The sequence below is a fragment of the Bombus fervidus genome, chromosome 6 (assembly GCF_041682495.2).
Source record: "Bombus fervidus isolate BK054 chromosome 6, iyBomFerv1, whole genome shotgun sequence".
Lineage (NCBI taxonomy): Eukaryota > Metazoa > Arthropoda > Insecta > Hymenoptera > Apidae > Bombus > Bombus fervidus.
In genome coordinates, this window is record NC_091522.1 from 16,445,897 (window position 1) to 16,461,931 (window position 16,035).

The 16,035-nt window shown below is 41.3% G+C and overlaps 1 protein-coding gene across 10 annotated transcripts in view; it reads right to left on the reverse strand.

The window, feature by feature from the left end:
• The window catches only part of LOC139988043 (dystrophin, isoforms A/C/F/G/H), a 445,976-nt gene that overhangs the window by 49,788 nt on the left and 380,153 nt on the right, over positions 1 to 16,035 (reverse strand). For all 10 annotated transcript variants that reach the window (XM_072004969.1, XM_072004970.1, XM_072004965.1 and 7 more), the window contains one exon: positions 13,889 to 14,055. In XM_072004969.1, the coding sequence (XP_071861070.1) occupies positions 13,889 to 14,055 (167 nt within the window). The remainder of the gene's footprint in view (positions 1 to 13,888; positions 14,056 to 16,035) is intronic.

Genomic DNA, 16,035 nt, shown 5'->3' on the forward strand with positions numbered 1-16,035 from the left:
TTATGAAAAGTAAAAGATAAATGTAAATAGAAAATAATAAATAGCGAACTCTTCGTAGCAAAGATTTTCATTTACTTCGATAGCGTAGTGTAACGTCCTCGCGGCAACATCTTCCAACTTTTAAGTATTAAAATTACTTTACAAAATTTTGCATCATTTGCTTAATATCCGATCCGAATATTCAAAGAACTAATAGAAACGAAAGCTTTCACTTGGAAGTTGTTGGATCATCGTGACTCGTATCGTCTACAACTCGTCGATCAGTAAACGAAAACAAGCGGAATTTCGTGCTTTTGTTCCCGGCCATTCCGCATTGATCCGCGACGATATCAGCACTTCCGAAGTGTCAGCCATTAAAGAGGAATTCAAGTACTACGGGTAAACTTGAGGGAAAAACGGCGATCGTACGGACGTTTACGACCTGTAAAGAGATCCATTTCGTCGAGTGCATTTGAACGTCGACAAATACACCTTGAAGCGGCAGAAGGAACTTGAAGGAGGAGTAGACTCTTAACGCTGCATGGAAGCCTTGAAACTTCCCTTTCTCTCTTTTCCTATCCCGTCATGCACGAGGACCTGACTTTGACTAGGCAACATGTCTAACTAAATTACTGTCATCCTCGGGTAATCTTGTATCGTGAACAACTTTGGTAAATAACCAGCCGGTACATACATACTTACTCGACGAGAAAAACCTTCTTTCGCGTACTGATGAAATTTTAGACAACTATCGATCAAATTGCATAATAGTAATTTTCACAGTGCGAATAAACCTGTGAAGTGCATCGAATTTTAACTTGAAACGTGGAACGCGAAAACGTATATATATATATGGACCGTAATATAAATTCATCCTGTTTTATACAAATCTGCTATATAAATGGCGAAAATGGGACGAATGTGTTACAACGAATACACGTCACGCGAACCATATAGAAAACGATGCAAATCGCGTTTCAGCTAGAAATTTGTAAAAGATAAAATATACATATGTCAAGACAATTTCAATGCGTAATATTATCTAAAATGCCTCTCTTCCTTGTCACCATAAATAAATGTTATTATAATGGTTATTCATTTAATTCTTAAACAAACGTTTTACCTACCATTACTCTGACACAACGTGTTTTGTCAAAGCCAGAGATTTAGAAAATATCGACATAATTTGAATATTATTTGAAGCGATCGAATTTTGGCTGATGAAAACGCGTTGCTTAAATTTCGTGCACGTCCATAGCACATTAGACGTATACGAATTAACCATCCAGGAAAAACGGGGCTACACTGTTCATCGTCGAATTATCGTCTCTGGTCTTACTAATAAAAACTAATGAAGCACAAACAGAGCGGCTTTTGATCGGCCGTATAGCGTACAGGTCGTGTCGAGAGGGAAGAGAAAGGGTTAGAGCGGAAAGGAGAGAGAAAGAGGGACGAGGACGAGGCCCAGTAACCGAGGGAAGTTAGTTTCGTATCGAAACCGGTCGTTTTCGCAGGTTAATTTCATCCGTGTATATGTGTACCTAATGTTATATCTCTTTTCTGTGTCTACGTGCTACCGTACCGTATATTCTTTGATCGTCGTTTCTAATAAGCAACTATACGATGTATCGAACGTGATATTACATTCTCTGCGATTTCGAGCTTATTTAATTCATTGTTTGAGGAACCCGCATTATCTTCCCTTGCTCCTACCACTCTAGCAATTCTCTGGAATCGAGAAACAATATTGGTGTAATTTTATCCGGCCACTTAGAGTGCTGCCATCTACGGCAATGACGCTATTTTTTAATGGTTCCGCAGAATATAGTTGATAATTGTAGAGTTCGAAGATTTTCACGAAGATATTTTAAGGGAATACTTTGCTGCTTTTATAGAATATTGTCTCTTCCCTTTTGAATTTATATATTCTACTTTATTATGTTTTATATTCTAGTGATATTTCGCTATGTTTTATCCTGGTGTATTTTTTATGTTTAACCTAAATATTTCCATCTTACCAAGGAATGCGACGAGTGTAGCTGAATATCACTCGATATAAAATTCTATGGGCATCTTGCAACATTAAATCAACCTATTTACTGAGAGAAAAATTACCGTACTAAACCAATGCAGTGTAGCGACGAAGATAATTTTTAATGGTATATCGTATCGTCGGGAACAAACTCGACACCCTGTAGCTCGAAATATCTGTCGCTGCAATTAACATTAAATCCATGCTGCGGCACACGCATTTTATTCGCTCGTATGTTTGATTTGTGGATTTACGACGAGGTCTGTTTAACGCGAATCTGCATCTGCGTCTCGTTTTAATGATGCATTCATCGTGCTATAAAATCATCGATTTATGCATCACGTCACTGTTAAGTCCTATCTCCCACGTTGAGAACGAACTACGAGTTAAGCCACGAGAAATATGAAGAAATATGAATTCCTTAGCGAATATTAATCACGCTGCGTGCTTTCAGTTACTTTCATAACGTAATCGTACTTTTCTATCGTTAACAAATTTCTGCTTATCGGAAGATTATGCTACAAAAGTTGGAAAACCATCTCATAGATATTCATAGAATTCTACATTATATCGTGCTCTTTTATAGCGTTCCTTCGGCTCAATTTTAGAAGCGATTATCGTTCGATCTAAATCGACTCGCAGCAACACCACTGTCGATAGGCTAAGTGTAGCGAACAGACAACTGATACAATAAATAGGTAGAGCAAGTGATTATCGTTATAGCGTTTAGAATAGAATAGGAACAGCTGTTTACATGATTCACCGTTCAATCTTTTCGGCGCTGTTCTCCGTATCCTTCGCAGATCCCGGTCAGAATCCCGGCACTCAATTAGTAAAAGAACACTCACCGTATCGCGAGATACTAATCCCGCACTTCTATGGGAACTTTTTTTACGCGTGACCTCCCACCCACACACATATAATACATACACACGCACGGTGCTACGGAGGGAAAGAAAAAGGAAACGCGCAGGCGCGATCGCTTGCGACTAAAATCGCGGCGTTTCTCCCCCTCCGGCCGTCGGAGAGCCGTGTTGCTGTCACATTTTTCGATTCCAACACACTCTCTCACGTGTGCACCTCTCACCCACTGTTTCCACTTTTGCCACTGAATTCAAGGCGAGACGACGAACTCGAAGATCGAGTCCGGTAGCCGACAACTTTTTCAGAGAACAAAAAGACCGAGGATGACCGTCGAAGACGAAAAGGATAGGAAAGCAACACACGAACAAGCTCCGACGTTCGCGCCGGACGAAGCGGAAGCCGGCTTGTGGAGTTCGCTAGAGTCCCCTCGTGTGGAGTTGCCGGCCGTTCGGCCGATCTCGGATACTTTCGGATTCGTTCGGTTCACAGTGCTTCCGTCATTCGTGTATCGTCGGTAACGCGAGTATCGTCTTTACCTTTAGTAGGTTTCGTTGGTTGGATTAAAAATTAAACAGGAAGTTGTTATGAAATTTTCTTTATAAAACAATTAACCTGCAATTAGAACGATCAAACGTTTTGTTACATTCAAATTTCTCTTTGAGGTGATCATTGTGGTATATATGTATTATAGTTAAGAGAAAGCGTACGAACGTGTACGCTCCCAGACTGTTCGATAATTAATTAAAGCTCGATCGAACCTAAACTAGTTGCTAAAGTAATAAAGATTTAATTATCTACTAATTGGTCAGTTATCGGTGGAGGAAATAGCGGTATTTTATCGCGAGATAGGTTGCCAGAGCAGTGTCCAGTTCGAGCATAAACTTCCTTGTCGTGTTTCGAGATATCGAACCGGCAACGATTCTTTTTCAAGTTTCTCCCGCCTTTTCCTTCGTAACGCGAATGTCATTATTAATCTACAGCCTGTAGCGAGCAATCGCTGGACGCGGATGTGTACGAGCAAGCTCGACAAGAACGACCGATGAGTAATGGTTCGTCCGTCAATTATAAATACGATTTCAGTTCGTTGCGCAACAAAGTTTAGTATTAACCTGACTGTCCATTTATCTTTGCCGGTTTATTTTATATTTACATCGGCGTGATGCATCGACCAGTTTATCTATTGTTGAATTAATCCCTCGTTTATTATTACAGCTGCTTATCGTCGCTCGCATTCGACCCTACGTGACTATCAACCTGGCCAATTTTATCTCGCACAAGGATGCGAGTGCCTTTCACCGTTTCCTGTTGTTTATCGTCGCTGTTATTAGCTGCTTTTCACGCTCCTGCTTGTTTTTCCTGTTGCATGTCGCAAAAATTGAATAAATTAGGGAAACGATTGTTCGCGTCGAATACACGCGCGAAGGCGACGCGTGAATGGAGACTCGCCATATTGATTTCAACGATGAAGCAAACCTTGTTCAGCATGGTTGCGGATGCCTGAATCTCTTTTCTTTGTGTCTTGAAGTCATCGACCTTTTTGTACACGGATATAGTATAGATCAGCAGAATATTTAATAGAAGTGAGATTTAAGAATGGTTTTATATACATAAAACCTCCACAGTTTACGTATGATCCGTGTCTTATAAATTCAAATTTAATAAACAAATTTCTCCGCAATTTTTGATCGATCTATGTTAAGTTAGAATACTTCGCGGAATACGCGAGACCAGAGCAAATCGTATTCTGCGTTTCCACGATCCATCCGGTGTCAATTCCACGCGTGGAACAGTTGCGTCTACATTTTCTAACGCGCCAGAGAAATCGAAACGTGAGATGGATCCAGTTCGCGGAATTATGGAGCATGCATCGTGACATTGTCCAGAGTTATTGCGATCTATTCGTTGGAAGCTGTATCCAGCGACCGGATACAAGTATTCAGTCCATTCGCACGAACCAGGAGCACTCGCTGATCTATTTATTCAGCCAGGCTGAAGGTAATCGTGATACGAGATAAGCGAACGATGTTGTCCTCGATAAAAGAAGACTCCGTCGTATACTCCGTTTCACCATCTTTTTCGCTTGATCTCGAATATCGAGAAACGTTTGAATGCCTTTTTCAGGATTTTTTCCACTAAATTCAACGAGTTAAACGAACGAGTTAAACCTTTTAAATTCGCATACAGTTCGACAATTTTTATCTAGTTGTTGTACGACTGATAAGTTTCCGTGGAATTAGTTGGCATTAATAATCCGTTATCGCACGGTCACGAGGAAAAAAAACTTTTTTCAAGGCTCCGATGTTTCAACTCCGACCGCTCAATAATTGGTCACATGAACATAATGTAAATTTAACAGCGGCACGGTTCTGTATAGAGTACAATGCCGACGTATAACTCATGTTTAATGCAAGAGTCAGAGGCGTCAGCGTGCGATATTACAATACCGGTCGAGGCCGATTTCCTGATTTTCGATGGTGTTTTGGAGCGATCGTTCAATGCCATCATATCCTGCCACTAAATCGAATCTCGAGTGCCGAAACATTGTCCTATAACCCTCAACAGTTTGCAGTAATTTCATCAGTTTCGAACGATATCAACAAATATGCTTTCCGATTCCATTATACATCCAATATCACAAATACTAACAAAAATTAATCCTCTGTTAATTAATGAATCTATTCGATCCATCTATCCTATTCAATTAATACAACTACAATCACGTACGATTGCGTTTAACCCCATCAGAGACTTCGCGATCACTTATACTCTCCTAGTCGACGACAGACCCAATGAAATATAGTTCCCACGACAGACATAAGCTTCCTCGCCGATAATCGAGCCGCGATTGCACCGATTAAAGTCCGTGCCCTAGCGACTTTCGCTTATTCGAATTGCTGTCCAGAAGCTGCTCCATCGGACTCTGATGGTCGTGTTGGAACGCGTCTTATCTGGTTATCAGACCGAGCTACTAAACCCTGTCGAGCTTTACTCCATCGTAAAAATATTTGCAAACGAACGTGCAGAGGCGTGGACGTCGCGACGCGAAGGTGCATTGAACTCAAAAGACGCGGCAATCGGCTGAGTATATTTGGACGCCGGGTACGAGGAGAATTTAACGCGTGGCTGAACTTGCGGCACGGATAATAGGATGTAAGTGTTTGCTTCCGGTCGTAGTTTTAATTCACCTCCACGGGATGGTGGTCTTTTCCGCCGCGAAATCGTCGATTACTCTCGAATGCCTGCTGCGTCATCCATTTGGAACGGAAATTCTGATGGCCGAGGTCTTTGAACAAAGAACACGTGGGAGAATTTTGTGGCGAGCGTAATGAAAATCGAAGATAATGTTCGTGCCAACGTAATCTTGCTGTGTGCCAGCGTTTGAAAGTATTTTATATCATAGAAATGAAAATAATAAAGAGGAAGCATTAAGTTGACTTTACTCGAGAATAAGAAGGTTTAAAATCATGGTTATACAAAGGTATTACTTTGTCCCATTTTCAAAGCTTTGTTATGATACGACTTGGGATGACTCGAATCACTCAAGCATATTCTTGTATACATTATTCATACGAATATATCATATTTTGCATACTTCTTTATACACCACGGATGCAGTTTCTACAAAGAAATTCACAATTTTATTTTCAACGTTTACACCAGTCTCTTACCCATCTTTTTAAAATTCAATATTTAACATTTTGAGAAAATTTTTCCAAGCAGAAAATTAAATATCGATCAGTCTCAGTATTATTTATCTTGCGTACATCTTTGGATATTAGTGTAATATAAAAATATACATTGAATCTTAACGTCGTCAGATCACTTTGGTGTTCTCGATGTCGCACAAAACGACCCGTGAACGAAGAATGGCATCTGGTAACACGTCTTTCCTTCGATCAGAGAGTCCAATCAGCTACGGTGATTGCACGAACTGTTGGCACGCGTATCTAGCTAAACGCGAACTGGTTCATTATGCCACAGTAGCCATAGATCACACAGATAAATACATTTGTGTCTTAATGCTTGGACAAGCGAGGTCGTCGCGTACCTTTCACCTCCCTGTGTTCATGATATACACACATAACCATGCGTGTCCCCAATGCCGCAATACTATGCTGGCTACAAATTTGCTTGGTAATTAACCAATTAGTGGAACATTGCTAATTGACTGATTAAGTACCCACTCGTCGGGAACTAGATTGATACTGATGCGGTCGGTGCCCGCGTGCATTAACGTCGCCAGGAACGTGGCTGGTTGCCGTCCTTGCCGAAAATGTACATCAAACGCATGAAAAATTCCACCTCATTTATAAACAAAATAGAAAAAAAATAAAAAGGGAGGATAAAAAAAGAGCAAGATTTTTATCATTTTAAGAAAACTTTTATACAAAGTAATTCAACGCTATATTTCATTCGGCGAATCAACCGAATGAAATTTTCCCAGTGCGCGCTACGTTTACTTTATATATTCAAAAATCACATTCCATCGGTCCATTCGACAGTTCCCTTTCCATTTCCCTGTTTTCTAATCTCGATTACCGAACGTGGCGATAACAGAACGCTATCACGAGCGAAAGAGACTCGAAATAAAAACGATCCAGTGTCCAGCTGTTTTTCTATCATTTTCGACTCCTCTCTGCTATGTTTCGTCCTGTTCGAACGAAGACGAGATCCGCGAGCACGCAAAAATCGATTAACTGTCCATTTCACGTCCGTTCACGACCTGCACACGTATATATAAATTCAAGTACACGAAGCACCGTCGAGCTGAACCATGCGATTTTGAATCGGTAGAACCAGCAGGAATCCGGAATAATTCAAAAGATAATCCGATAGCGCGGTTATAATTTGAAAGATGGTGTTTGAGTTTCCCGGGCTGGCCCTGAGTACGCGTATGCATTCATTCATTCGCCCTAACTACGAATAGCCCTGCACCACCTAGTAGCTTCCGGTCGAGCACGTGCGCGCGTTCAGTTCGCTCGCTCGCTTGGATCGCGCGATCGTGCACTCGCCGACGTATGCTGCCATGTATTTGGATAGAACTGCTGCCGGCTATATTCCCTGATTGGGGCCGGCCAAGCTTCCTGCTGCCTTGCCTCCTGCTTTGCATACCTAACTACGGAGGCGAATTCCTCGCCCGAGACAACCGGGATCGCTCGGTTCAGCTTAATTTCTAGCTTAAACCGAGTTATCTCATAACTATAGCCGGCGTGCACTTTTCAACCGTTTCCACGTGCTCGGGAAAACCTACATTCGCTCAGCGTTATCCTTCTCGTTCGACCGTTGAACGAGAATCGTTGCTTTGTCGGCGAAGCGCGAAATTTTCGCGCTATTGCTTTCTTCAACCTATGTTTGCGTTTCGATGCCTCGAAATGAAGGAAGTATTTGTGCGTCTTTTCCACTGTTAGTATTGTTGTATCGTTGTTGAAAGGTTTATCACGCTTCTGTCATTCGTACGGTGGGGAACAGAGTTTTCGACGATATTTTAGTCGGTAGCGCCGGAAGCGCAGTCACTGACCTAGTCATGCCAAAGAGAATCCGCGAGCTTGCTTCCACGAGAAAAAATACGATCATGCTTTTAGAGGAAATACTATACGTTCGAGCGTACAGCAAACGGCAATAGCGTTAGATGCATCTTCGATTTCGTGTTTCTCGAAGAATCGTTTTTGGTGGTGGCTGTCAGTGACGCGACAGTCATTGTCGTGTAAACAGTCTTTGATATACACTGAGAACTTTTCATCTAGGTCAAGTAGCGTTTCTGCTATTAATAGACAAAGTATAGTACAAGGATATGTCGAAAGTCTATTTTAGTAAGAAAAAATAAAGTTCCATGTCGTGAGACGCTACCAAATAGATCAATTTGACGGCTTTATCAAATACTGTGACGTGTATAACGGTGTATGTAGCTTGTACATGACAGTCGATCAAAACTTACTTGACAGAGAACACGTTGATTTACGAGAAGGATGTACGTAGCAACGGTACAAGCAAAGATAGATCGAAACTTTGTACGCTAGCATGGATTTCTAGCTCCTTGTCATCCTAGCCTTTCAAACCTGAAAAACCTGATCACTGATAGACGAAGCATTCAGGTTTTAGTTTTCAGTCGATATCTTGCAACCCGTGTTGCAAGATTCTATTTCCGAGCCATAGATGAAAGTTGGTTCTTTTACGACTATCCATTCACTGTTAATTCACTTACGAAACACTCGCACTGTACATATATTTAATCATCTCGATACTTGTTACGGATAAGCTAGGCGATTACATCGCGAGTCACCTGATTATATATTCTTCAGGAAATGACACGCGCGACACATTCCAAATATCCATATCCCTTTGCTCGATCTTAAACACGCATTCACGCGTGCTCGAGAAGCCTGTCGGACTTGTCCCGAGCTGTGTCAACGTCTGTTAACTTCCGTGTACTTTTATCAGATTAAATTTAAGCCCGTAGCGTGACCGTGCACTCGAACGAAGGATAAAATCGCCACGTAGAAATTTCACGATTCTCTTCCGAGCGGCTGAAAATCACGGAATGGCAATAAATCGAATTAATATAACGCTATCTGGCCGAAGGAAAAAGCGAAGGTGTCGCGCGTAATTACCGGATTGCCGATAATTAAGGCACGCCAGCAGAGTACCTGGAATTTAAAAGTTAAATTGTGTTTCGCTCATGAATTATGCATTCGCGGCCGAAGCTTGCTGATTGCACGGGAACTTTGATCTTCCTGTTATATCGTATCGAAGAAACGATCGTAAGAAGATCGCTGATTCGATGCACCTTTAATTGCTCGTCCGTGTAACCGTCCATGAGATTTCTCGCTTCGTTCGTCTTTCACTCACGAGCTTCGGCGTTTTCGTTTGCTCGAGTGGCATTTTCGTTTCGAATATTAATCGCAAGAATCGTTCGATGGTGATTAAATACCACGGAAATAATATTTCGGCGAACGTGCGTTAATTTCGAGGTTGACTTTCCACGCGAGTTTTCACTTCTGCCATTTTGGTTCCTTGTGTTTCGATTCGAACGAAGGGACAAAGTTACGAATTCGACAATACACCGGTTCGTTTAGACGCTATTGTGGATTGAAGCGAACAAATTACTGTATTGCAATGCGGCGCACGCCAGGCATTGACAAATTTTAAAAAATAAATTGAAAACCGATGGTGTATGTAATAGTAATCCACGTGATGCATTTCAGTTTTCCCTATTTTTTCATTTGTACGCAAAGTTTGTTTCAATTTGGATTGCTTAACAACTCCTATATATTATATTACATATTTTATTTCGCTTAAATTGTATTTTCTGTAAATTCAATTAAATCGAATATTCCATGCAAGTCGAGTCACCTGATTTTTAATATACAGCATGTATAATCATCCTATTTTACGCATAGTGTTTTATACAGACAAGATTTTATTTAAAACGAGGCACAAATAATTCCCGCGACCTATAAATCACACACCCTACAGGAACGTTCTCTAATAGTTTCGAACAATCCTCTTTTAACCCCCTGGCGCGAACAGATCTCGTTCATTTAATCACGCTCACAGTCATTTAATTAAATATCCTCGAAGCTGGCCTTTATCGTCGAATATCCGTATCGCGAACGATGGGAAACGTTTTCCATTTTAATTATAGAACCTTTGACTCAGTTGGCGCGTAAGTGCATGGCGAGCCAACAGACGCGAAAGAACGTTTTAAATTGTGAAAACCATTATTTTCGTTTCAATTAGGAGAAAAACGTCCGGCTACTATTCCTGGACTCTGTGTGTGCATGTCAATCGACCAAGATTCGCATTTAACTTTCGCGAACAAAGTGGTGCAGCGTAGAGCCGAGTTTAAGGAAGGAAGGACCGTGGTCTTCGTTTCGACGTGAAATCGTAGTCGACAAGGGATCAACTATACCGCTCGCAGATTTCGAGGGAAAAGACGGGCCAAGCTTTGCAAAGACTTGGCCCACTCGAATTACATTATGAATTTTACCGCCGGTTCAGCTCGATGTTATTTTAAGCATCGTTGAAAAGAAGTTATTACCATCTTCGTCGAACTCGTTAAATTCCGGGTTAAGCAACAGCCCGACCTTTCGACGCTATTTCGTTCGCTTTGACGGTCTACTGTGCCAGGAATAACGCGTTTGAGTCTTCTTACTGTCACTGGCTCTTGAGAACGCTAGTTCCGCCACAAGATCTCCTCCAGTGCTATTAAGGAAGAATTTGCCGATGATTTATCGGATATTCTTTGGCTTTAAATCAAAATATCCTGCAGAATCCTTTTTTTTTTTTTTTTTTTTTGAAACGAATTATTCGTATCTTTGTTTCTTGACGAGCCAATTTTTCCGTTACACCGAGTTACCCTCTGTACAACGATAACCTTGTTTTTTTTACGATATATAGGAGAAAATATTTTGCATAAAGCTTTTATCCTTTTTATGAAAATTTAACGTTCAGAGTGGACATGCTCTATAGGAATATTCGTTTGACTGGTGCAACAAAGAGGAAGCAACGATTACAGTATGCATCAGGAAGGCTACGAGACACGTTGGTATCGATATTATCGAACGGCGCGTAACGTTGCTGCGTATAAAGCAGATGATATTGCGTACACGCATCACGAATCCTATTGTACCGGGAACGATGTCGCGAAATTGGCGACATCCTATCGACGAAGGTACTCTGTCAGTAGCGGGATGTAAATCACGAAGCCGCTTATGAAATCAGAATTCAACGCGGCGAAGAACCGAAAGAAGAGGAGAAAGAGGCAGGAGAAGAACGAAGGGGAGAGAAAAATGCATTCCACCCACGACGTTAAACCTTGACGACCGTGCAGGCGCGATTTACACTTGCAGTTTCGCCGTGGCAGATGAATCGAACGCGATTATCGATGCATCGCGGATGTAGCCTCCGCTTCGTTATAAACCTTACGATTTCGAAGCGAGATTTACAAAGCCTTGCATACCTTCTTTGCAGTCTGTTCTTTGATATCTTGCAGAATGATTTACGATATATTCGAAAGTCTTTGCAATCATAGTGAATATAAAATTATACGAACAAATGTAACAAATTTGAAGCCTTTACAAGCGTATTGACATTTGATGCAACATCGTATCGGTATGACTAAAATCGTGGCAAACAGGTGGACAGCAATACTCGCTATCTTCTTGTGAAATCAACAGATACGCAATGTGACGTGAAATTTGAATTATTTGTTTGAAATTTTATGGATAGTGCGTTTAAATTGGATATTATCGATCTGTTAACCGTTTTTAAATGTCGATAACGATGGTCTCTCTGTCAATTTGGAAACATCTCTTTCTATAATTTTACTTATAGCTTTGAAACCGAATACGCGTGCCCAGATTCTCTATTTTTATGCAATAAATAGTATAAATTAATAGAAACACGCGTTCTTGAAACAAAGACTAGAAGACAAATACATATTCTACTTTCTGTAAAATCCCAAGACCACCAAAACGATGGCGCAGAAATGGTCGATAATCACTCGACTTGTCGCGCTGACGAAGGTAATAACGTGTTTTCCCGAGCCCTATTAAAAGGTAGATCGCGAAGAACGAAGGTAATTCGGTGTATCACGAAAGGAGAAAAACGGAAGCCGGTTCCACAGGAATTTCGACGTCGTTAGGTGTAGAAGGCGGATTCTTCCGGTGGAATGCAAGCAACGAAAAATCGCCTTTACCGTGCGACACAGACTTTTTCGACGTCTTTTACCCGGCATACCCGGCCCCCTGATACACCAAGTACTGTGGCTAGTTCTCTCCCGCTCCCTCGCCCAAGGCACAAAGTCGTTTCGACAAATGGAACGTCCGCGCGATAGAGAAAATTGTACCGGCAATAATAAAGCGATACGACGAACGAAGGGGTCGAGGGGGATGAATAGAACCGCACAGAACCACCCCCTCTTTTGTCTGTAGCTCTATGTCTCTTACTGATACCACCGATAAGTCCAAATATTACGTCCGCTTGTTTATCCTTCGAGATGTACCGTTTAATCTGATTGTATTTTTACCAGCGGGGGTTAGAACAGTCCTCGAGAATTATCTTCGACCATTGCTTTTGCCCCGATCGGTGCCACAGCCTCGAAAAATATTTTTCTTTCCCCTTTGGCTTCGCGGTATGGCTATCGCGTACGATCCGCGAGTTTAAACCGACAGTAAAGAGCTTTTCGATGTTTTATTCATGCATTTCGCACATTTCGTTATGGACTGTTAGGGAAATATTTTAAATTGCCAACAAACGTGTTTATGACGTTTTAAATATGTTGGCGATGGGAAGCTATTTAAATAATAACCCAGGCTAATGTATCGTAACAGTATCCCACAGTTCATGTGGATTTCGAACTCTAACGTTCCTGTACTACACAATACGTTCCACGATGTTGATAAATTTGCGACCGGTAAGTGCGCAATTCAAACTTCCCACTTCTGAATACTATTAAACGAAAATTCGCGTTATGGCAGCGATTCAACTTGGCCGCGAGTTGAGCGAAACGACAAAACCTTGAATAATTCCTAGGAAAGTTCTCCCAAGAAACGATTCGACTTCTCTACAAGGTACGACACGCCGATTTCTTAAATAGCGTAATTGCAAACGAAACGATTCAGAATTTATTCTCGAATTCGCTTCTTTCATTCTTATCCTTATAAACAAGAAGAGGGACGATAATGTTTAATAATAATAACGATAATAAAGGTATATTATTATGCGAACTTAATATTTCAAAAATCCACGCATTATCCATTCCATAGGGATACGAAATTTTGATGATTTTCGCGAGAAGAATACTCGCCGAGAAAGAAGGCTGATCGCGAAATTGTAGGGTAATTTTATCGAAACAAGGGCACACCGTCATCGATGGTTAGAATCTAGCTGTTCTTCGATGGTTGTGGCCGCCAACGGCTTTTGACGGAATCAAAATATTTGTATTCATATCGGGTAGTGCGGTTCGAGGGTAAGTGGCTTTCTATGTAGGTAAAAGGAGGGTAAAGTACTCACGTTAGCGGTGTCGTCGAGTTTCCGCTTCCACGCATCGCTACGTTCGATTAGGGCGTTCCACTGCTCTGAAAGTTTGTTCACTTCCCGGCGAATACTGCGTGTCAATTCGCGTGCCTGTTCCTCTGCGCTTCTGTAGCCCCTCGAATCACCATCCAATTCTCTTCCGGCTGAAATAGAACGTCAAACGTGAGCTTGATACCGGAACGACCTTCGAATCGACGCCGAATACGTCAGATCTTTCGCGACAGATAGCTTCGCTTTTATTAGTACAACACTGACAACATGTATCGTAAAATTTGATTAATAATATTGGTTGAATCGTGCGACAGTTTCATTGATACGACCCTGCGATTCGTTTAATATCGATTCCAATGTTTTTAGAATATCGTCAGGATTTTATACAATCCAACTAGATATAAATAAACAAGACAACAAATGTGCAAATAAACAGACCCGAAAATGTAAATAGACCGAAATGTGATGTCATTCGATGTAAAGCACAGTGTTTCGATAATTTTCATATGGTAAACTTCGATGGCATTAGCAGACCCTATATATATTTCTGACGAGATCGAGCAATTGTAAAGTTATCGAATCGCGCTATTAATAATTCTTCGAAACAATAACAATTTCACATAATTCCGGAGTTTATGCAGGTTCTCGGCAAATTGAGAGCGCACGGATGAAAGAATCGATAACTCTTGATCTTGTCTCAATTTCCGTTTTTCAAACCGAAATTCGATGTTTACCACAGTTCGAAAAGTCCGTGTTTCTTTTTCCATTTCAGATGGTAACAGCGGACGTAACGAAACGGACGTAGAAATGGCATTACCGCGTTTGTATCGCATGTATGACGTCGCGATGCCTAGGCTGTTCTATCGTTGGCAATTAATTGTCCTATGAATCACGCATCGTATCATGCGGGACAGTTTTTATGTGCATGTTTAGCATTGATAACGCCTACCAACCGTACCTGTTCGTTGCATCCCTATCTGCCGCGTGTTATGATGATTTATGTTTATGGTGCCAGCTGCCCTTTGCCCCGTCACTCGGTTCCGTAGTTACTCGTTCGATTCCCGATTCATCGATCGAAATATGTGCCACACCGAGAAAAAGGTAAACCTTCGTGCTTTTCACGAGCTCGTTTTTCCTTCTCTTTTCATACTTGTTCCCATTTCGTGATGAACGACGGGCGAAAATTACGCTGTGATGCCGCGATGAAAATTATTACGTCGGGTAATAAATATGGTTTCTGTGTTTAATTTCTTGAACATGGAATTTGTCGACTCGTTGTTTCACGCTGCATCGAAGTCTGTTTAATGTAAATATCTTACGGAAGAATTTCCACAATAATTTCGTATTAATCGTAAATCGTATAATCACGAACTGCATGGTATTTATTCGTAATTTTTAACTCTTAATGGCTATTATAGACGAAGTTTCTCATCCTGTGAATTTTCCTTTAACGTTATTGTCCGCTATGCATAATACTATATCGCAATTGTAGGATCTTTGCTACAATTAGTTTATTTACAATAAATGGATTAAACAGATGTTGATTAAACAGGAAACGATGGTTGTTTAACGCGAACTAATCACAATAACGTATTATAATTAAGACAACTAGATAGTTGATTTGCAACTCTCGTCACCACTCGGCTCCAACGCTCTCTCTCTCACGCGGACCACACTCTCTCCACAACGCAATTCGCACTCTCTTACTTCTCGATTCACAATCTCTGGTTTCTCAACTCACACTCCCCAACTTTTCAACTAACACCGACTGTTAATTCGTCTTTCTCCCTTAGCATCCCTTTGTCTTTTGTCTTAGCCCCACCACGCACGTGTTCCGCAACAGCTCGTGGCCAGGATCGCGCAGGCCTTTTCCGCGAAACTATCCGATCGAAGGACCGACGATACACTGTTGGGCCTGTCGGCGCTTCGGCTTTCTCGCGATATTGTTTATAGTTCGCCCGATATCTCTTTGACCTTTCGTCTACGATACTACACGATGTTATGTAGCGGTACATGAGTCAATCGGGAGAGGCTCGTATTGTTGTGCCTTGAAGTGCCAACGTTGTTTTGGTTCGCTAGGTTCGAACGTAAACGAACTCCGGACAAAACATTATCGTTGTTATTTGTAATCG